The sequence below is a fragment of the Passer montanus genome, unplaced genomic scaffold, assembly GCF_014805655.1.
Source record: "Passer montanus isolate IOZ18808 unplaced genomic scaffold, ASM1480565v1 scaffold17, whole genome shotgun sequence".
NCBI classification, from domain to species: Eukaryota; Metazoa; Chordata; class Aves; order Passeriformes; family Passeridae; genus Passer; species Passer montanus.
In genome coordinates, this window is record NW_024364270.1 from 768,294 (window position 1) to 792,270 (window position 23,977).

At 40.3% G+C, this 23,977-nt stretch overlaps 1 protein-coding gene across 5 annotated transcripts in view; it reads left to right on the top strand.

The window, feature by feature from the left end:
- MSRB3 (methionine sulfoxide reductase B3) overlaps nucleotides 1-23,517 on the top strand; it is an 88,948-nt gene extending 65,431 nt beyond the window's left edge. For 3 of the 5 annotated variants that reach the window (XM_039703810.1, XM_039703812.1, XM_039703813.1), the window contains 2 exons: nucleotides 9,001-9,098; nucleotides 14,052-15,754. In XM_039703810.1, the coding sequence (XP_039559744.1) occupies nucleotides 9,001-9,098; nucleotides 14,052-14,216 (263 nt within the window). In that variant the 3' untranslated portion in view covers nucleotides 14,217-15,754. Of the gene's footprint in view, nucleotides 1-9,000; nucleotides 9,099-14,051; nucleotides 15,755-19,387; nucleotides 19,512-20,780; nucleotides 21,074-23,399 lie in introns of those variants that run through there. The other 2 variants (XR_005626959.1, XR_005626960.1) reach the window with 2 other exon arrangements.
- The last annotated feature ends 460 nt before the right edge of the window (nucleotides 23,518-23,977 follow it).

Genomic DNA, 23,977 nt, shown 5'->3' on the forward strand with positions numbered 1-23,977 from the left:
ATGAACGGAATAGCACAGGCACAGAGGAGAATAAGAGACCTGTGCTGAGCTGACCTGTACAGCAGCCATATTCATGTTAATGCTTGCTCAGTCTTTGGGATATTCTGGAAGCAAGCTGGGCTTCCCCCAGCAAAGCATTAAAGGAGAGCAGCTCCTCATGTGATTGGTCTTAACTGCTTTGCTGTTTCTTTCCATGTTCTGTGTTACTGATGGTATTGTATGGCTGTGAAATTGTTTCCTTTTAAAACCTTGAAAGCAAATGTAGTGTTTAGGAAAAGGGGCGTGCTTTGCCGTAGAAACTGTAACAGAAAACAAAACATAAACATTACAATCAGAAATATTAACTTTTCCATTTCATTACTTGCAGGGTTTTTTTTCAAAGTACAAAGTTTTCTGCGGAAAACTTAAAAGGAGCATGTGTGAGTGTGTGTGCACATGTATATTGTTTTTGCCAGGGTTTGCTGTGAAGAAAGGTCTTTATTTTCTAGTATGCATTATTGCCTACCTCTTTTTGTTTGTGTAAGAGGTTGTTAAAAAGATTTAAACCTCCCTCCAAACCAACAGCAATTCCAAACAATCTAACCCTGCAAATAATTATTTTTTCTTCTTCTTTTAGGATTTTATGTAGTGCCTGTGGCTTTTGCATTCTCTTATGCATGCAGCATGGTGTTCAACTGTACACTGCAGAGACAAAGTCTTAGGCAGAGGGTAGTGTAAAGTTACCCTGAGACCTAGGGTGGTAGAACTACCTCAGAAGTAGTGCAGTGAGTAGATCTTGCACTGCCCATGAGAAGCACACCTTCAAGGCTAGGTTCCTTGCAGGGCTTGATGAGCATGTAGTTCATGATGAAATGTTCCTGCAGCATGATAAAAATCCTAGTCTAGAAATGTATCAGTCTTAAGGACTAGCTTTGTGGATAAACTATTATTAGGCAGAGGAGAGTTTTGCCCTCCACCATGGCATGAGAAGGAGCCATGATCCACCTCTCCATTTTTCCTCCTGCAGAGTCTTGTCCTGTGGCCAAATGGCCCTTAGAGACCTGGTGGTTTGGAGCTCTGTCTTCACTCTGCTTTCAGTGCTCCATTCTGTCAACCTGTGGTATCAGACATTGCCAGCATCTAACTGCCTCAGGTTTTTGCCCCAATCCTGACAAAAGCCTTCCTTCATGGCCAAGAAAATTATGTCTGTTTTTAGTTTGTGACCAAGTTCCCTCGCCTAGACATCTCCTTAAATAAAGTAAATGGAAGAAAGAGAGTATTTTTTATAGTTGGTTTGGGGGGGGGGGGGTAGTAACACTTTCCCTTGTTTCGAGAGAAAATTGTATTAATTTATAACGTTACTGTTGAGATGAGAACCTATTTGTCCAGTTGAAATGAGGAGGGTGCTTGTCTGCTGGAGTATGCAATATTGGAGGCACTAGTGAAGGAGGTTCATAGAAGGAATATAACTGCAAAAGGAAAACAGTACAGGCTTTGGTTTTTTTGGAATTAAAATTAATTCAGTAACCTCTGTGGTTTCAGTTTTAAGCGTGCAGCTGAGTTCTGGCTGTTCTTTACAAACTTTATTTCCCAGACATGCATAACAATACTAAAAGGAAAATATTTCAACAAACAATTTGTGGATGTTCATTACTTGAAAGACACCATGACAAATTTTTCAAATATGTATTTCATCTGTGACTGCTGTTCATTTCAGTGCCAGATGTTGATTATTACAAGGTTGCATTTGCTTGTTTTTTTTTAACTTTCTCTGTGAACATACTGCATTAGAATTCCAATTTTATCAAATCATTTCCATCTAAGGCCTGCCAGCTATACTGCTATCCTGATTTACTCATCTTATGTGAAATCTTTAATAATTTTAGTGAGTTGCACAGATAACTCATTGATACACAAATTTCAAAGTATTTGCAATATATATATTTGTTTTACCAATTCTGCTTTTGGAGGGAAAACAAAAACAACTATTTGAAGTTGGATGCTTTGGACTGAGGTTATTAGGTCAACAGTAAATTTTAAAAAGTATTTGAGAGATTTCTTGATGGCATTTTAAAATTATGGCTTAAGGTTACACTGCTTCACACAGTTCTGTTTGGCTCCTTTGATGCTGAAGATCTACAGCTGACTTATGTGTAAGATATATTTTTAAAAACATTAGCCATGATTTAAAGTAACAAGAGACACTATTCAGATGAGGGGAGAAACCCGTCCTTTGGGAGGAAGTGAGTTAGGTTCAGTAGTTTTGTTGAACTGAACCAAGAAAGAAACCATTAGTAACTCAATCTTTGTAAGAAGACATGAGGAAGATCCTAGCTCCTGCCTACCTGGAGATTTTAGCAGTGGCTTGTACATTCAAGATGTTGAATATTACAGAGGAAGACTCTGAAAGAACCAGCTTGTATTAATCAGTATTTTAGACCACAGTGAAAGCACAAAGGAAGCAGCTAGGGCAAGAGCAGTATTGTGATAGAGTTATTAATTGCTAAAGAGAGTAGGCCCCATGCTTTTATTGCTCAAGAGACATCAGGGGCACTCTTGTTCTGAAAAATTCAGATGTCAAATGAAATTGTAGACGCTAAGTTTCAGATCTCCCTTAACAATCATTTTAAACAAATATAACCTCCTCCCACTAACAAGGAAATAAATCTGGATTGCATATGTTGTTTCATGGTAAGTTGTTTGGATGCTCGGAGTGCTGTAAAGGAAGAAAACAAATACCACCTTTATTCATGGCTTTCACTTTTTTTTATTTCCCAAGTGAGAAACATAAAGGAAAAAACAGATGGCGATTGTCTCATAAAAGCTGCTATTAGAAGTTCGGTTGTTTTGAAAAATTCACTTCCCACACTGTTCTGGCAGCACGGTATTTGCCTGCTGCAATAGCCCAACTTTGCTTTTAGAGACAGGTAGTATTAAAGAGAAGCTCTCTCTTTACTTTTTCTTCCAAAATTAAGTTTTATTTTGTCTTTGTGTTGTTCCCTTCAACCCCTGCCTAGCTACCACTCTGATGCTTTTTCAGTGTGGTCTGTTGAAAAGCAGTACTGTGTTGTCCTTCTTGTATCTGATGGTGCTGGAAAGGAATGGCCATTTTTTTCCCCCATTAGAATAAATATCTAGTGTAAACCTGTTTGCTGGTGAACAAGAATGTTTCAGTGCCTGATTCTGTTTCTAGCTACATTTGGATAAATTACATGAACCTCCACAAAAAGAAGTGTTACCTCACAGTAAAATAACTGTAAGTAAGAATATTCATTAATCATTCATCATCATGGAGATATTAAGAAAAATAACCCAGGATGTTCTGTGCTAGCCAAAAAAAAAAGCCCTATATCTGTGCAGGCATCCTACATAATAGCAACATGTCACTTTGTAGTTCTACATTAAACTTTTATGTGAGAAGTTACAGCTGTGGATGCCTATGTCTTTCAGATTCTGTTTCAATAAACCTTTGAGAAAGAAAAAAGTGAAAGCCCTTCAGCTTTACAGCAATTTCAAAGCAGAAGCTTTATTACCTTTTTTTTAATCCTAATACACTTTATGTTTTTACACAGACATGGTTTCTCAGTGAAGATAAATGATGAGACTCTACCTTAAAAAGCCTTTGGGTTTTCATTAATCCACATTAGGTTAAAAGGGAATCAGAATTCTAAAAATACAACACATCAGAGAAACAAGGTATTTTTCAGGTCAAGGTCCTCTTTTACATCTGGTGCCATTTGGTAGTTCTAACATCTTCCATCTCCCCCTTACTTCTCCATCTGTAAATAACTCACTGAAGTAAATGCTTGGAATAATTACAGCAAAGAATGATAAAATGCAGGTTGGATTTAATCTCCTAGGGATCTAAAATGAAAAACAACTACAGTCATCACAGTTATTGAGAAACTGGAACTCTCCAGTCAGCAGGTGTATGAGATGGGAATTATGTCAGAGTATTACATGCTTTGGGATTGCAGTTGTGCTTTTCAAAAAAATGTCAAAAGGCGTATTAGTTAAGGATAGGGGGGAAAAATAACCTAGCAGGGCTGATTGTCAAAAGCAACCTGCCATTTTGCTTCTGCAAATAATTATAGAGGCTCAATCCTAACAGTTAGATGTCTAAGTGCTTGCATCCATCTACTAGGAAGTTGGAGATCTAGCTACAATAAAATGTGTGCAAACTTGCAAAACTGGAAGGAGGTTTGAGACACTTCTAAAATTGATCAATCAATCAGCAACTGGACTACTTTCCAAAAGTTTATGAGAACAAAATGTCTTTCTTTTTTTGCATGAGGTCAGAATTGCCCCAAGAAATCATCCTGGAGTAGCCCACAAGATAAGAGTCTTTGGAGCTTCCTGGATTAATGTGAAAGAAACAATGTACTCCTGCTGGGGTTTCATATTTGTATCAGGAACACAAAACAGGGGCTGGACTATGGGCACATTGTGCTTGCTGCCTTCCTCTGGCATTATACGGCATCTCAGTTTGACTGTTCAGTTTGGGCACTGGGACTGCTGTGTCCCACCTGGTACCCACCTTCTGCCAGCTGCCCAGTGCCTACCGTGAGTAGCTTATTAGAAATACAGACTCAGTCAGGTACCTGGAATAGGAGGTCTGGAAGTGAGAAAGAAGATGGCCTCTTCTGAATCATTTTAAGCCCTCTGCCCAGTGGCAAAAGCAGCATGAGGCATTTGTTTCCAGACTCAACGTTTCTGTTCCTCCCTATCCTTCCGTATTGCTGCCCAGGGCAGTACCAAGCAAGAAAGCATTCTTTGACAAAGCGGCATAAATCATTGTCTCCTCTTTTTCAGAGTAGGGAAAGCATTATAAAACACAAAAGACTCAGATTTAGTGAGGGCATGTAGAGTGAATTTTAGAAATGCTGCATAGCTTTTACAAAATATTTAGGGGCTGTCCTAGAAAGAGAAAGAATAGGACATGACTATGGCTATGACTATGACTATGACTATGTCTATGTCTATGTATGACTCCCAGCAGCATAAGATCCTCTCTGTTACTCATGCAGGATGGAGCGGAAAAGATCTATCAGTAATATTCAGTTTACACATGCTTTTCACTTAAATACTTGACAGAAGAAAGTTTCCTTGCTTTATTAAGTGTATTTTAGATCTGAGAAATTATAATTGCTGTATATTTGAAAAACTACTCATCTCTTGTGGCTTGCTTATTAACTTACCAGAAACTGGCTCTTTGGACATAGTGGCCTGACTCCCATGCAAAGGGTTATTGGAGAGAACACAAACATGACAGACTCCTATTTTAAATCCTGTTTTTATTGCCAGTGTGGTGCAAAGTGTCTGTGAATCCAAGAATGAACCCATTTAAAATGTCTATAACACAATAAAAATTGCTGGTGATTACTGTGTCATACTGCCCCTCTAACTAAACTTTGCATTCAAGGATAAATGTATTCACAAATCTTAGTTGCTGCTCACACACAGAAAAGTGTGAATGTCATTTGAAGTTGTTCATTCATCTGGTAAACTCCTCCCATCTTCATCCTCTATCTTGCAATTACCCTTTGCCCCTTTCCAGAGGCTATTTCCTCCTAGCTGGTATGTTTAACCATCCTTCAAAAGGATGGCCCAGCTCCTGCTGCCCATCAGATGTGGGCTAGACTTGACAGAGGGCCATCACCAAAGCGGGGTTGAGTCTTGGAACCAGGGTTTGCAAAGGATCTCCACCACTGCTCAGCCTCTGAAGTGATAAGGGTTACTGTTTCTCTCAGCTTAGCAGAAGCACAAGATATCCAAAATTGTCATCTTCACCACTATCCCTACAGGAGCATGCCCTTAACAAGTAGCCAGACAGCCTTCAAAGGTGAAGATTTAATGGACAGCTTAGAGCAGCCTAAAATGTAAAGGTAGCCAATCATTTTGCAGCCTTACAGCAGGAAGGAGGCAGGAGGGCAGGAGTGGAGGGGCTGCAGCCAGGGAGACAGGTGAAGTGGCCTGGGCCCTGCAAGGTGGAGGCCACTGCTGGGCCATTTACCTCTTATATAGACAGAAGTTTTAAGGCTGGCTTTCTGCACCGCTGGGAGGTGCCTGGTATGCAGGCAAGCAGACTACTGCTGCTACAGCTTGTTCCTGGCAGCTTTTGAAGTAGACAAAATGGTGCAAGAAGGCTTAGCAAACTATCAGATGGGTTTTCCACTCTACCTCAGGAGAGGAAATGAGATTGCAAAAGGGGATTGATTTTCTGGTCAGTCTGGCTCATCAGTTCAATGAGCAATTCACTCATCTTCCTCTCAAGGTCAACAGAATGATAGTATGTGTCACTGTGCCCTTCAGGACATTTTCTGTTCCAAGGTTTGCTCAGTTTTCAGTTAACCCTCACAGAGTGGTTTGTCCTGGGAGTGCTGGTGCCTGGCCTGCCATGTAACTCGAGAAGAGATAGCTTAGCAGGGAGTTTAAAATACACACTGTGGAGGTCTGTTTCCTAGTCCCTCTCTTGGGGACCATATGTGGCAGTGGTGGAGCCTTTGGAACATGTGTCATATGTAGCATGAACTGACAGTCTAATCTGAAGTCACTCCGGTTGGGTACAAAGACTACTTTAGGAGAAGCTTGCCTGTTTATATAGGTTTCAGATGACTTCATTTTTAGAAGTGTATGGACTGCATCCAAAGCAAATAATTTTTCTCTGGTGAATGGGAAGACCAAAAGGAGAAGTCCAGAGAAAGAAGGATGGATAGTCTTTCTTAATGTCAAAGCTGACATAAATACATCTCTTCCAAACTCTTCTCACAAGATAATTTTCTCAGCAAAACACAGATTGCTTCAATCTCTGTGCTGCAGTCTTTGAAGCTTCCCCCTCATTGCTATAATGAAGGAGGCATGGTTTTCTTTGAGAATTTCTGCAGCCCTGAATTTTGCCTTCTCTAAAGTCTTTCACATGATCAGATGGCTGTTGCAAAGAACTCTCTCTTTGAAACTCCTTTGCCATCACACAAGGGCAAACTGGTATGTCTGCTTGGCAAAATTATTAAATAAAAAAACAAACAAACAAAAAAGGCTTCATTAAAAATATTCTGACTAGCTCAATTTTCATGAGACAGAGGCCCAGCTAAGAAGATGACAAATGATGTTGGAAAAGAGCCACCAATTAGGAAACATCAGTTTTTCTGTCAACAGGATAACCCCTTTTACAAAACTTGTCATATGTTTACTCCTTTTCTGTTTGTGATGGTGGTTGTTTGACAGCAACATTTTGCATGAGGGGAAGGATTTATAAATTGTTTTTTTACAGTTAGCATTGCAGTATTGTTTTGATTCCTGTTTTTGAGGGATATTTTCCCTGCTCAGGGTGCATGCTCCTCAGTCTACCTGCTATCTGTAACTCTTCCATTTGTAATAATTGGAGAGAGGGCAATGACTCTTGTTGTTTCTGCAGGAAGTTCTGGGGTGGAAACAATTGTGATGGTAGGAGGCACCTTGTGAGCTTACAACTTATGACTTGCAATGCCTTCAGGTAGCTTAGAAATGCTACTATATGTGTGTTCCAAAAAGGAGGAGAAACACATTTCTGAGCATTTCCTTGTTTAAAAAAAATTCTTGTTATGCTTGCATCCTAATAAATCTTCTTCCCTGTTTAATAATCTCGGATACAACTGAAGACATATGGGTCTTTTTCCAGTTTACACATTTTCTCTTCTCGCATTTGGAAAAGTTGATACTTTCCACTCTCTTTTTACTGGTACAGAAAATTTTACTTACTTTTCTTATGGAGAGCTGTATACACCCTTCATTCATCTGCATGCAGTGATTCACAGCTACTGCTGTGTTTCTTAATTGCTTATTGCAAGTCATTTTATGAAATCATCAGTAGCAAATGCTCAACAAATATTAGGACGAGAAACTAGGAAATTCTTTATTCTTGGGCATATTCTTGGCATATAGGTAGTACAGGGAGAGAGCAAGAGGTGCCTGGGCATGTTGTATTTGGCAAGAGACTAAATTAGGAGGACAGATAGCAGGTGAGATTTCAGGTGGACACTGGTAGGTGCTGACATGACCTTAAAGCCTGTCAGTTGCTGATGTGGGAACCCTGCTTCAGGAAACGGAGCATTATGATGGCTTTTGAGGAGTAGCTGAGAAGTTACTATGTAATGGGTATCTTCTGGGTCACCACTGCCTTGTTGTTTACCTGTGTTGTGGAGAGTGGGAGACTTTGTGTGGAATAGTTAAAGAGTGGAAGGTCATTTTTTTGGTAAGTGGCCATTACTGGTAGGTCAGGTACACATATGATAATCTGGTGTCAGGTCATGCAGCTCAGTGCTCAGCTATCAGCTGCTTTGTACATGTACATTAGTGAGTGCAGTTGTTTTATCCTGAATGCAGACCACATGCAGATCATCCACTAGTGTCTAACACAGGCATAGTTATGGTTCCACCTGTCCATGTCTGATTGGAAGCACTCATTACTGTTTTGACATGAGACACAATAATAATCATCTCACTGTCTCTAATGTGTGATGGTTCAGTGTCTGAACACATCCTTTTGGGTTTGCCTTGGGAAAGGCAAAGTTTGCGGCATATTTTGGGGCTGTAAACTGCAATTTCCCAATTAATATTTTAAAGTATCTTTATATTGCAAAATCAAAATCATTTATGTTCCATAAAGCCTTGCTGTTTATAATCAGGGTGGAATTTGTGGGGTCTTTTTTTTTAACTTGTGGTAAAAGCTGAATTGGCTTATCTGGGACCTTTGTCCCCAAGGTAAACTGCTATCACTGCATGTGGTGGAGCGCAGGAATCCTTGTGGAGATGGAGGTTGGGCAGCTAGGGGCAGCTTAGTCCTTTCCTGTAAACAACTGTACTTGGTGAGGGGAAGTTTTCCAAAGTACCTAAGTGATTTAGGATAAAAAAATCTCCATTTAATTATTTCCATGCTCTGAAGTCAGATAAACATTTTTCAAAGTGTGATTCTCTCCTGCTTTTTGCAATGCTATCTGCCACAACGACGCCCTCTTTTTTACCTATCTTGTTCCTCTTTTCCAGGTTGGCCTTCCTTTTATGATGTGATCAGTCCTGATGCAATTGCTTTCAATGATGATTTCTCCTATGGGATGCATCGGATTGAGATATCCTGCAGTCAGGTTAGTTTATAGCACACACAGACTATTCCAATGGCAAAGGCTGCAAAAACCATTACAGTGTGCTGTACTTTCCTTGAGATTTGCAAACCTTTCAGTTCTATTAAATAGTAATAATTGTGAGAGAACACAATGGGTTGTAGGCATAAAAGCTGGGTGGAACGAGCTGAAGGCACAAAGGGATTGTTGGAATGCACGTTGTTGTCTCATGTGAGATTTAACAGAGCAGATGTAAATGGTTGGACTCAGTGCTGAGTGTACAAAAATAGTCTTCCTGAAGTGGGTCCCTTCAAAGGAGCTCCTGAGCCTGAGCCTGTCCTGACTCCACATGTGAGCAGTTGAGAGAAGTTGAAATCAGTGGAGCGGCTGTCTGTGTGCTGATTCCATCACTCTACATTACTGTGCATCCATGCTAACTTGTTCCCAACACTCATTCCCAGCACAGTCCTAATGGCTGCCTCAAATAATCCCATCTGCCCTAATAATGAAGTCAGTAATCATTCAAAACATGCCCAAATTTTCCGTTAATCTGTCTTGTTCTACTTTCTGTCATCCTTTGTGCTGCTCTCCTTTCTGTGAAGGGAATGGCATAATCATTACCTAGCAAAGGGAGAAGCTGCTGCATTGGTGTTCAGCAGCTGTAGCCAGCAGCTTGCAGTCCTCTAGCTCCACATTCTCAAACTCCTCCTGAGAGAAGCAGCAGCTTCAATGGGGCAGTGATAATTTGCTGTTCTTCCAGAGTTGTTGGGGGGGTAAGTGATTTTATCCCTGACAATATGCATCCTTACTAGTCAGTCAGACCTCATTATATAAGGCTCAGAGTGAGTGGAGAAACTTGTCAAGAGTATCTGTTAACATCAGTCCGCATAGAGCATTTGGCCCAATATGTTAATGACCAAATTAGTGTGTAGGCTAGTTTGTCATGTATACTATGACATTCTGAAGTTTTTACATAGATGATAGGCTGTAGAAGATCCTTTCAACACTTTATGGGAATATCCACTTCCCTAAATTCACTAGCAAGGTAGCAATGAGACTGCAGATGGGGAAGCTCATGCTTCAGCAGTGGTTACTGGCATAATCATAAATGCAGTCCAGTCTCTTTAGCTCTGATTAGTAGGCCTGAACAGTGCTAAAATCTGCTTCTTGCCAACTTACTGAGTTTGTATCTGCTGACACATTTCAGGAGATGGCCAGAGCTCCTGGAGAAGTCTATGGTCAGCCAAGGAATCTGGGAATGTCGCTTACCTGTTACCAAACAAAGTAGGGTTAAAAGACCTGAGACCAGCAATATTAGCAGCAGTCACATGCAGACACCATAAAATCAAAGCAAAACTAAAATCTGAATTTGAAGAAGAAAATATGACCAAGATTGTATTTGCTGTATAATCCAATGGCAACTTCCTACCAGCTATTCCTGGGGTAATAACTCCACAGATGATAAGTCACACAGGAAAATAGCTTGAGGGGTGGTGAGCATCTTTGCAGCCAGTGCTCAGCACAGCTAATACTGCTCCATTGTGTATCTGCCCCTGGAGTGTGAATCACATATGCAGCTTAAAAAAAAAAAAAATAAAAAGCAGTTTTACTGCAACCTGCAAAGCAGTGGGATCGATATGACAGATCTTGTAGAACCAAACAGAAATACCATCTCCCACATCCAAAGCCTTATTAATCCTTTGCAGATGAAAAAGTAGTTTATTTTTCTTTGAAAGTCCTTCCCACCTGTCTGAGAGAATAAAATAATTCTTTTTAATGTTCTTCATTATAGAAAACAAACACAGGGGGAAAGTCACTGTAATATTAATCAAATACATCCATGGGATTATCCTTGAAATAACTTTCACAGTTTTTGGAACACACCCTGGGTGTATTTGAAAGGTCAGTGATTAGTGACAGGTAGAAGTTAATACAAATGCAGTTGTATTAACAGTTGAGGAATACTGTAAAACTGGTTGCATCTCGTTTTTTTCTCTGTCCTGTTCAAGCATCCCTTTCCCTGTGGTCTCCCTACCTACTAATTTTCCTGTGCAGATCAATAAAATTCCGTAGTCACAAGAGTAGTGTTTGCACACCAATAATTTGGACTCTCAACTGCAGCTGACTGCAAGCTGCTCTGCATGCCTCCCAGCAGTATATTAGAACCAGGAGGCTTGGGAGATCCAAGCATACTGACAGTTAGCAGTGACCTCCCCCTTTCCTGCTCCCAAGCACATACTTGGAATGCTTTAACCATTTCACTGTCCCAGTTCATTCTGCCCAATATATTTATGTGCAAGGCTGCAACAGATAATTGTTTCTTTTTCAGAGACTCTGCAGACATGTATATATGTCCTAGAAAATGGTCAGCAGCTATTATGTGTGGGGAGGACAGTAAAGTCAATTCATCCTTTGTACACTCAGATGAATGCCAGGTTTCTTATACTGTGATACAAAGGACTGAAATACATTTCTGTGTAGAGCAGATGAGTTATAGACTCCCCTATACAGAGAATCGCCACATAAATTTTTGGTGAGAGGTAATCTCAAAAAGTAACAAATTTTTTAGTAATTCAATCCTGAAGTGATTCTGCCATCACAAAAAGGTGTAATGAGACTACCTTGGTCTCTCATACAGCTTCTCAGGTTTTGTGAGGAAAACCTTTTTGATAGATTGTCTTTGTAGTCTGTGTGTGAATATATTACTTCTATAGACCATTTCTCTCTGCAGTTTCTCTTGTTCTGTTTCTGTCCAGTAGAGAGGAAATGATTTATCTTTTGTTAAATGTTAGTCTGGAAAAGATCTGTTTAACACTTCCAGCCAGGAGGTTTTGAAGCACTCTTAGTTGAGATGAGATGATTTAATTAGGATGCTGAGCATTTAGAAAAATACTCTCTCTGGGACACTTACCTTTTTTTCCCCCCCCAGAGGTATGCTTATGCTCAGGTGAAATGCTTCTTTGTTAGATACCCCACTTTCAGAAACAGCTCAGGTTTTTTGCATGCACTAACATAAAAAATGCCTTCAGTATAAAGGAAAATTATAAAAAGGATAAGCAGTGGATAATGGAGGAATGGATAGCAAGACGGCAGTCTTTCAGGAAGAAGACTTGAAGCTTGGTTTTCTCTAGGTCCCATTCAACTTATTTTTGCTTACTTTCCTTGTTTTATCTTCCTTCCTTACAAAGCTGAGCTGCTTAACTCAGTCATGCATGCCATTTTCCATGGCCTCTGGGAATTCTGCTGAGACCATGGGCTGGAAGTCCTTGGTTGTTATTGGGATCCTTGCTGGACTGCCATGGCTGTCTCAGTGACACTTCTTCAGGAGCAGGGAGCCTGCTGTGGGATGTGGGATGTGTCTGCATGGGTGCAACCAACAGGTGGGAGCACTGAAGCTTCACATATCTACCTGCCCTGCTCCTGAAGGCGGGTGAAGATTATTGTTTCAGCTGTCATTAAATGAGCAGAGTTTCTGTCCCACCTAGCTGGTGTGAGAGCCTCCCCCAGCCTTTCAGTCTACTGAGAAAGTTTAACCTGGAGGCAAATCTTTACGTGCTTCTACAGACACCTTTCCTGCTGCTTTGGTGAATTAAAGGCCATAACATCGGGAGAACATTAGCAACACATTAACTGCAGGGTGGAGATTTGCCATCACTAATTCATTCAGAGATTGGAATAGTCACTATTGCCTCTACCTATTTGGAATACTATGAATTAATTAAATGTTAAGAATAGTTTGCAGTCTTTAATTTTTGCTGTCTGACTGTGAGCCCACAAGCAGGTCTGTGATCTCAATTACATCATTCCACCTCTCACTGAGATCTGCTATTGACTTGAAAGGCCAAGGCTCTTTGGTAAAGCAGCATGACTTTCCTGTTCAAGATAAATATTTCTCCAGTGCAAGGTTTTTTGTTTCTCATGGCAGGCTGTGAAAATGAATTTGTGGAATTCAAGTGACTAATTACAAGAAGTTCTTATCCGGATAAGTTGTCAGCCATAATGTGCAGTGATAGTAATCTTAATTTTTGAATAAGGATCAGCAGGGTTAGTTTCCTCAAAATATTCTATTTGTGAAGCAGTCCTTATAAAGCAAAGGACTGTCACCTTTCTTACAGACAAGACCAGTAGTGTTCACCCTGAATAGCACTGTAAGTATTTGGGTCTGATTCATACAGAGCAAAAGTGGCAGCAGACCATTTGTACTTTCATATTCCTTGCAATAAACAAAACTCAGCATCATTTATGATTACTCCCAGACAAAGATTATTAATTAAGAAATATTTTACATATCTGCACTACAGGTCTTTTTCAGTCACCTGTCCCTATCTTGTATGTACTATAGAAATTATTATGAGATGAGTAGGTTGAGCTCCATCCCCTCCAGGGGCAAGAAGTGCACCCAGAAGGACCTTGATGCTCAGATGAGTGCCAGGTTACAGAAAGGGGAAAAAAAAGAAGTGTGAGAGCACACTCCAAAGAATATCTTTAGTGCTTTAAGTCCTTATCAGGATCACCAAAGGGTTCAATTTTTTTTACCAAGGGGTGTAGCAGATGGTTGCAGGCTGAGGAGAGGCCAGAACTGAGGCTGTCCCTTTCTTACACGGGCATCCTTACAGAGTGAGTGAAACATGGGCAGTGCTGTCCTCACCACCATGTTTTTAGCTGTGCTCCTGCCATGAAATCATTACAGAAACAGGCAGCTCCTCAGAGATGGTGGTCCAACCAAGCATAGGCAGTGGTGTGACAGGAAACACCCCGGAAATTTGTCTTGGAGTCTTTGGCAGCTGTGGTATCTCAGAAGATCATCTTCCTGGATCACTCCTGCAATTAAATGTGGATTGTAAATCCCACTTGAAAGGGCGCTGTAGGCACAGTGTGCTTCCTTGGAAGCAGCTGCTAGTCCTTGCTTAACACCGCAGCGATGCCACCGAGCGAGGGCACGCAGACACAGTGATACTCTATTGTGTTTTGTTGCAGTGTGGTGCTCACCTGGGGCACATTTTTGATGATGGACCTCGCCCAACTGGCAAACGGTACTGCACAAACTCTGCTTCATTATCTTTCAAGCCAGCAGACAAGAACAACGCTGGAGAAGGCAGCGTTAATGCCAGTCCTGCCCAAACAGGCAAAGCTGAGCTGTAGGATGAAGCAAAGCCTGCAGAAAACTGTGTTGATCCCACACAGCTTACAAGGAATGTTTTCTAGTTTTCAAGTTGCCTGCTTTCTTATATCCTAAGAATGTTCAAATATATGAAAGCATTTTGCACCATCCTTCTTCTCCCTCACCTTTTCAGAACTGAGGCCTTTCCTGCCAGTGCATTTACTGTATAATTGGGTTGAAAAATGTATTGACTGAGTCCACAGGTTTTCTTTTTTTCTTCTTTTCTTTGAGATTACTTTGGGGAATCTTAAAATTGAGAGGCTTTGACATCATTAGTTATTAGTTTCTTCTTAATACTGTGTTATGCTAGGTTTACACACTATTCCTTTTTTGCGTGGGAAATGGAACTTGTGTTTATCTCCAGTCTATAGGAAACTTCTGGGCATAAGAAAATCCTGAATTCCTACCACATCTCTGCTTTGTTCTGACTTGTGAGGCATGCAGCCTTTGGTCATATGTATCCAACCATCTCCCAGCATCAGCCGCACCTTGCAAAAACTTGTAGTTATGGCTGTTCCTTCCCAACCAAAAGAGATGGATGAGATGTTAAAAGCATCCTTTGGCTAATTTACTGCCAAAATTTCAAGGGTGTGGTTGAGAGGATGTAAACATTGTCTCAGCATCTGTGTTTCCCCTTTGTTTGGTATTTAAATCAAGGTTTTAACTATTAAGGCTCACTTTTGCAGGCTACTAATGAGGCTTTGTCTGTTTGTGAGGCCTATTCAATAAGTGTAACGCAAATCTGAATTAAAGTTGAAATCTGCAGGGGGTAATTATATGGGCAAGTGCAGAGATAAACTTGCAAAGTGAAGTAGATGAAGGATGACACTAGGCTCTTTATCTTGTCGGTTGCTACAAGGATTCAGAAACATGACAGTTTCTGCTAGAGAGGAGTTTAGGAATGAATGCAGTAGAAAGAGGAGGACCCTCCTGACTATCCAGTTTTAAAGATTAGCTGGTCTGGATGCATATTGCATACAAAATCCAGTCTTCAATTTGTGCAATGGAGATGTAGTGACATGAGTGACAGTGTTGGTGTAGGAAATTAATTCAAAAAAAGTCTGTTACTGTTCCAGAAATTTTCATGTAATAAAATTCACTGTCCCATGAGATGTTTTTCACAGCTGCTTTTCGATTTTTTTGAATAACACTTAAAATTGTGCATAATACTGTTCTTTAAGCTATACCACACAGTATTTGCTGCCACTTTGCCTTTAAACACTGAGAGACTTAATGAACACAGTATTTACTTCTACTAGCAAACTTTGTGACTAACATGTTTGGATCCAATTTTATTTTTAGTAGGAACAAAGCAACCACTGATTTTTATGGAAGCAGGATTGAGGTTTTTATGTCAGTGATAATAAACATATTATCTAAAGTTCAAACACCCTTCAGTTAAAATGTAGCTACTGTGAAAGCATATGGAATGGTCATAATTGCCTTTTTTTAGCAACATTAGAAAGACATGAAAAAACATTAAAAAGGCAGCATCTATAAAAATGTGGTACATAAATGTGGTTTAATTCCAGATTGCTGTACGATTTAAGTATTATCAAATTTCAGTATACTCCTGCCTTATGTTAAAGAAATATATTACTTAAGCTTCAGAACACAGTAATGTATGCTGTCCTACAGGAGATTTATTTTTGCAGGATATGGAATGCAATGAAATGAATCAATATGGTGAGGTGTATGTGATCTCTGGGAGTTAGATCATTTAATATAGGAAATGCATTGTTCTTGTGCACAAGCTATAGCACAGCGCAGTTCAAGGTAAGACAGATTTCCTTTATTGCTCTTAGAAGATGCTAGTAAGGGCTAGTATTGAACCCTCCAAATTTGGTTCAGTCTGGTGATGATCATGACAGAGGAAACGTGGCAGCTGAGCACAATGTATAAAATAATAGAATATTTCTGTATGTTTAAATTTTGCACTGTCTAGATGCTTATAAAAGCTGAATGCAAACTGTGTAGAAATAGAATAGAAACTATGTAGAAAACTATATTTTCTTATATCTCTATTTTACTCAGATGTTTAAATAAGGTACCTTAAAAAATCATGTAAGTCACACATTATTTATATATACTATATATATATATATAAAATTGCACATGTTTTTTATATATATATACGTACACACACATATATTATTTGAGTATAATTTTAGCCTTCTGTACCTTTATAATAACTAAAACCTTTCCATAAGAGGGTTCAATACTTTTAAGAAATCAAATATACATTTTTCAAATCAAATTTGTTTTCATATATTTGCTGTACACAAATATAAAATAAATTTCTTTATAAATAATTGTGGTCTGTTTCCTTATTTATCTGTTTTTATGTCACGCTTCTGCATCCTTCACTGCAGGATGTCTTAGGGAACTGCTTTTACTTTGCTTTCCCCTAACTTACTGTGAGTATTATGTATGCAGTTGCCTCATGTCCAGCAGGTTTCTGGCAGGGACACAGCACTGCAGGGTACCAGGTATCTTTGCACCTACCAGCTTTCAGGAGACTATCACAAATACTCAGGCCTTGGCAAAGCAAGGAAATGTATAGAGAAAGGCTCTATACATTAACTCAGCAGAAGTTTTAGCCTCTTCTAAAAGATTCAGTGTGGGATGTGGTAAGTTGCAGGCAAGCATGTTGTAGGAGCCCTGCAGTGCCCAGGTTCCATCTGCAGTGGAGAAATGCAGCTGGCAAGCTGGTTTCTGCTGAAGTTTCATCTCCAAGGATGCGGGTTTGGAGTACTACTGCACAGGCAACAGGTTATTGCCACTTGGTAAATCAGCCCTGCAGCAGATTTTAAAAGATAAGTGTAAGGGAGGGGTAGGAGGCTGTGTTTAAGCTGGCTTCCATGTTTAGGTTTGTGGGAACCAGAGAGTTGAAATTAAATCCCTTGCGAATTGTTCTCAAACATTGCCAAGTGTCTAGATGACACACTACACACCTGTTTACAAGTTTAGTATGATCCCTCTTAGTCCAGAAATTAATCCCTTGGGACTCTGTGTCCCACCCATCCACTGTACATCCCTCTCAAAACTGTAGTAGTTTGATATGTCTTAAATGAGGCACTAACTTGTACCCACTAAAAGGAGATGCAGAGCTGGATGCCCTGTGCTGGCTTTGCCCTGTGCTCCCGGCACAACCTGGCCAGTCTGTCAGCACCCAAAGGTGCTGTGCTGAGGCACACCTCCAAAGGCAATCATCCTTTTGCTGGTGGTCCTGGCAGCAGACATGGGGCATGGCTCTGTGCTCCAGTCCAGCTCAAGGCAGGCTGTGTCTTGCAGTGCATGGCGTGCAGTTTTTCTTAACACAAATGTGTACTCCACCACTTCAAAACCAGAGAAATTTCTAGTAAGAGACACTCTCCCAGCTGCTCCTGGTGTTCCCCAGGGTGCCCCAGGGTGGGAGAAGCAGTGGTGGCAGCATCAGCTACACAAGGCCAGTTAACCATCTGCTTTGAGACTCTCTTGTTGATGTAGCTTTACGCCTTCCGTATATAAAAGGCACTTGAATCATAAGCCTTTTTCACACGCTCTATCAGGTCTCATACACTGAAACAAAACCCCAGTGTGTCTTATGAAGTACTCAAAACTTACGACAGTGACTACAGCACGAAAATAATACAGCATCATAAGTCAGGGTTTTGCTGGGGTGGCAGCAAAGAGTGCATTGTCACAAACATGATGCCAAGTGTGCATGTGAATGTTGGTACTCAATTGTACTGAATGGTCTCACTCTTATTTCAGTTAACCTTGTTTTGTAGTCCATTTACCCAATCAAATTTGTGTTAGACCTTCTCTGACAGAATTTGGGGTTCATTTTTTCTTACCGTTCATTCTGTTACAAAATGTCTGTGCTAATGTCACTGCACAGCCAGCAGTCCTCTGGTTCTTTACCCATGGCTTGGGCTAGAACGGGAGATAAGGATGAAAACAAAACAGATGTTTGCACTTTCTGCATTACAATCAATGATTTTATAAATATACCAACTTTTTTATAGAATGAATGGCAGAGTATTCAATGGCACTAGAAGCAAATTTGTCAGCTTCCAAGTTCAATATGACAAAAAGTTGCTTAGCACACAGGGGAACTGGACTAATACTTCTTTTTTTATTGACTATTAAAATGAGGCCACCTACAGGTCCCACAATAAACCTGCAAAAATGTCTAATCTTGCATATGTGAAGACCTGCATTCCAGTGTGGCTTGCTCCCACTTTGTTGTAAAGAGAAGTCATGCACCACAGGGCTTGACTGGGTTTTTCAGACCAAAGCCATGACAGCAGCCAGCAACTGTCTTCCTTTTACAGTCACTTACAAAACCACAAAGGTGAAGTAACACCTGCGAACATGCCCCAGTGAAATCACTGGAACAGCCAAACCCCAAGCAGTGTAGGCAGGTGACACTCTGATATCCCTACACAGGCTATCAGTGTAGTATTAAGTGCACTAAACAAAAAGGTGTCCATTATGTCCACATATTTTTGGGATCGGGACCCACTTGAGCAGCTCAAATCAAGCAAGAAAAACACAGAAGCCTTCCCCAAAGACCTCCTAGGACTTGTAACCAGTTTACTCGGACATTTTGCTTAGCCAATATAGGCAGCAGAAGAGAGAAACAGTTCCAGAAAAGAAAAGACAACAGGCTTCCATTTTCAAAGTCCTGTTTTACTCTTGTTAGACAGCTTGCAAAAAGTTAAGACATTTCACTCTGCAGATGTCTTAGCCAGTGCATGCTCAATTTTTGCTCTTTGTACTTTTCCAGACAATGGCACATTATTATTTTCTTTTCACTGTGGAATAAAAACTGTCTAAACTGTTGCTTCATCTTGGCTTAGACCTTGTACTTCTCACTTCTTGTATGCCTAAGTGAAAGGAGTATCTGTTCCCCAAAATACAAACAATTGCCTGTTGGCAATATAAGAACCATGACAAGTGGTATGTGCCCACCTGCTGGGAAAAGTAGCCGTTCTTTGGAAAAGCAAATAAAATACATCTTTGTTGGCCTCTTAAAGAGGACAAGTTGATTTTGTGTGTGGGCTGGTTAATGTTCATGTTTTTCCAGGCTGCCCTAAAGCCCTTGTTCTTACATTTCCACTATTGTCTTGTCCAGTTTACAACTTTATTTTTGTATGTTTCATAGAAACACAAACATCTGGAGAACATCCTCAGGTAAACTGCTGGGCAGCACAGAAAATATCTGGTGTGATCTGAAACAGCTTTTTCTTCTCATGAAAGTACACCTCTGGGACTGGGAAATTTCGAAGGTCAGTAATGGTGCAGAGATCCTTTCACCTCCAGAACTCCACTTCACATTTGCCCTAGGTCTGTAACAGCCAGCATCTCTGGTGATTTCTTAGCTGTTCACTGATTTTTTTTGTGAAATTAGTTGGTGCTGGACCAGTTCACAGAAATCACTGAGTCAATGATGCTACGACTGGTGAGGAGATTGAATTCCTTGCTGTAAAAACAGTTGGTTTCCATCTAGAGATCAGTCAGGAGATTGAAGGGTACAGGGAAGGTGGGAAAAGAGAAAGTGGAACTTGGATTTTACTCCATGCTGTTTGCACCTCTGATTCACCTTAAACTGCATGGATTTCCATAATGGAATGGAAATTTCCACCATTTAAAATCACATTTAACTCAGGACAATCAAAATAACACAGACTTGTGAAACCCTGTAAAAGTAGGTCCTAATTCTTAACATCATTCTGGTATGTGTCTAACATCACTTACTTTAGTGAAACAAAGTTCCCATAAATCTGAAGTGATGGAAAGAAATACTGGGAAAGGTATCTCAACATACTTGAGATAAAATATTTGCAAGAATCCTTAAAATCTTTGACAGGAAGATGAGGCCTTTGGAAAATCCTACTCCCTGAAATAACTAGTTCAGAGAACATAAGTCCTAAAAGCAGTGGACCGTATTCTCAAAAGAGAGGTCTGTGCCACCAAAGCCCACACCACTGACTCCTCAGTGAGCCTCTCTGCGTGCACCCCCACTGCTCTGTTTTCATGCATTCCTTTACTTGCTGCAGAAGGTAGTTGCAATCACAGGATTTCCATACACTTTTGCTGCTTGAGCTATGTCATACTGGATTTGGAGAAAGGTGATCATTTTATCTTGTTCCTAGTTTGAATTTGTAGGGGAAAAAATCCAAACAGCTTTTTTCCCCCCCAAAGCTGAGAAAAGTCCAAACAGTAACTGGAGTTTGTTGTCTTTATGTTGTCAGCTTCAGCTCTGTGGGCTACCACCAGTCCCAGCAGTCACCAGTGACCATGAATTCAGCATTCTCTGTTGATAAATTACAATTTTATCTTTGTTTGGCTAGGGCTTTTAGTAGCCTGCCAACTCAAAACCGTTGCCTAATATATCATTAGAGGGCAAATATGTTCCTGTGTATGTCTGTGGCATACAAGCAGCTCCTACCACAGCCTGGACATTCCAGCATCCTGCTGAGGAAGGAAAGCAGTGCCTCAAATAATTTAGGCTGCAGATTTTTCTTTTCAAATAAAATATTTTTTTGTTTTGCAAGGTCAGACACTTGGGGCTGTTCAGGTCACAAGACGCCAGAGACTGTTTACTTTGGAAAACAAGGACATCCACGGTGGGAGGTGATTTTAGCAACAACCAAATCTGGTGTTTTAAACCAAACAGAAGCCTGGGCAAAGGGCAGCTTCACTCATCCTTACTGACACCGTGACATCAAGGGAGAGCATCCAAGAGCTGACTGATGCACATGCAGCAGGGATGATATTTGGTATTCTCACTTGTGAACTCAAGTGCCTCAAAGCATGTGGGAGATCTCAGATGAGAGGAATAAATATTTTGTGTTGACTGCAGTCTGTGGAAAGTGATTTCTTGAAAGTTTTAGACAGTGCCTAGTAGTGGGTTTTATCTAAAACTGTTTTGGTCATAGTGGAGAAGCATTTTTCCTACACCCAGATGCGAAGTGAGAGGGTAGGTTTTCCACTTTCTTTTGGGTATTTTATTTCATCTTTCAGTTGATTCAACCATTCAGGCTATGGAGATTTCTAAAAATCAGATTTTCTTCTCCATCACCAGTAGAAAAAGAGAATAAATTATTCTTTGGTATGTTGATATTGGGGGGCAAGAAAAAAGAAATTGTGATAGGTTGCTACTATTAGGATAAATGGAGGCACTTTTAGATACAGTTTTGCATCCCTTGTGAATGGCATTGCAGGGCTGAGGCTGACCAAGCCGGATGCACAGGAGTATGAACTGTGTAAGGATGCACAGCTTTGCTCCTCCTTGCTAACTGGACAAGGCTGCTCTGTCTCAGAGTACAGGAATTGTCATATCTGTGGACAGCTCGCCTGAAAAGGCATGGTCTCCTATACCTTATCAAATTCACTCTGGAGAAAGCATCTGTCTCCAGGCATTCCCATCCCTCGCTGGGTGGCCATGCTCCCGTTCCTATATACTGTTTAAAAATGTATGCGTCTTTCTGAATGTGGATTTCTTTCCATCCTAGATTTTACACCACAAACCACAATTGCCACAGATAACTGCTTTACCTCTGTGAAGACATTTGTTTCCTGTTGATTTTTAATTCGTAGATACATTCCATTGGTCAAGTTAGAGGGCAAAAAATAAAAGTAAATTTTAGAGGATTCAGCCTATTCTTAACTAGCGTGGTATTTAGAAATGTTAAACTGCAGTAAAAATCCACATCTGTGTGGACTCACCTAGAGTTTCACAACAGCAGTGAGAATAGGGCACAGGGCTTCCTATTTCAAATGTCTTCAAAACATCCCTTCAAAGAATCTCTATTAGGTGTTAGGAGTAGAACCCGGGGCATCCAGTTTCACAGTTTTGACCATTTAAGTGAGATGAATAGAAATGCACTGTGAATGGATTACTGTTTTAGTCCTGAAAATACACATTTCTTCCAGCAGTATAAAAGTGAGGGGAGTGTTTATGCCACCAGTGTAGGAAACACACATCTCTTTTCTCTAGTGACTAAAGTAGACTAATGAGAGCTATCAAACTTGCTGATGACTGAAGGAAAGTCTTTCAGTGCCTCACACTGGTAAAATCTAAGCATTTTCTGTGGCTTTACATGAGATTGACACCAGTGTGGAAGAGAGACAAATAGCAGGCAGCATCAGTGTACCACAATAGTCCATGTGCTCTTTATGGCAGCAAGTGAAATTTGGAGAGGCAAGTTCTGCAACCCCAGGAGGCAACTACATGAACCACCAAAGGCATACCCAGTTACCTTGAGCCTAATACAGCAGATATATTCAAATTAACTACATTTGAAACCACTGCTATTCCAGACAGAAGAAGGAGTATGAACTGTGTAAGGAAGCAAAAATGGGCAAAATGGCAGAGCTGAGCCACTGGTCCAGGGACCAGTGCTATGAGGACAGGTTGAGAAATTGCTCATACAGGCAGATCCCAATGAGTCACTGGCTACTGCTTTCCAAATGCCTCCTGGCCAATGCATGTTTTCAATGTATTTGTCATTATATAGAGATAAACCTGAACTCCATTCCACTCGATTAAGTAGCTTGTCCTTATCAAGGTCTGTGGGCTGGGCAGTCAGCTGTTGGAGACCTGTAAAAGAGTGAGCCTGGGATTGTTCACAGGCTGGTACTCGGAGATGCCTTTGAATCACCTTGGGCAACCACTATTTTTAAAAAGACAGACGTTACCTAAGAATATTTATATTTTGAGAGAAACCAGATAACTGGGGACAAAATGCTCACAAAGAGTTTTCATGCCTGAGATTGTATTACAGCTTCGAAAATTCACAGCAAAGGTTCCAGGTTTGTTTGAAGACATGCATGAAGAATTATATGGTGAAACGTTTCATTCTGGCTGTGAAAAAAGTTAATTCAAAACAACTAAAACATCAGCCATAAAGATGTAGAACATTTTTCAGGAAGCCCTGTCCACCTTGAACTAATGTTTTCTTAAAAAACAGCCTGCCTGTAATAATCACTGTTATTGAAAAGACATCCCAAGGTTGCTGTATGGAAATATGTTAAATACGTTCTGAAATCCAATCTAATATAATTTCAACATTAGAGCTCATTCATAATCCTGTATTAAAAGCCTATGCAATTTTCATGAAATATGTCTGTCTGTGTAATCATGAATGCTGAATATTGTCATGGCTTTCCAGGAATTTTCAGCTTCAATGCAGAGGAAAGAAAACTCTTCCAACTGGACTTCTACACCACTGAGAAGAAATAACAATAACAGCTCTAAATGTAAAATAAACATTTCTGGAAAAATACTATCTTTTCAAAGAGGCTGTAGTCTGAATTTCAAGCTACTAGTAATATGACACAGAGGCTTCGAATGTGCCTGTGGTTACAGCTCCTTGCTTTGTGTGGCACTGGGGACAAACAGTCCCAGCAGAAAGGAATCTGTTTACTCACGCCTAGGTTTAGAAAGTGATTTTTCAGATGGAGTTGTCTTAAACCTGGTGGATATTCCTGCTTTGAATCGCTAGTTTACGACTGGATGCAGCTGTTACTGTGATCAAGTGTTGCCAATTCTTTCTAATTGCACAGCACCTCAAATGCATGGGTGGAAAATTAAGAGAAATTTTCAGCATCACCATGTGTCTGACGTGAGTACACTAGCTGCTTCTCAGGAATTTCTCTGTGTTTATAATTTTATAAAGAATCAAAGCTTATAAAGTAGCACTTGGATATACAGAAGGGGTGAGGAGTGGGAAAATTCTTCTTCTCTCTC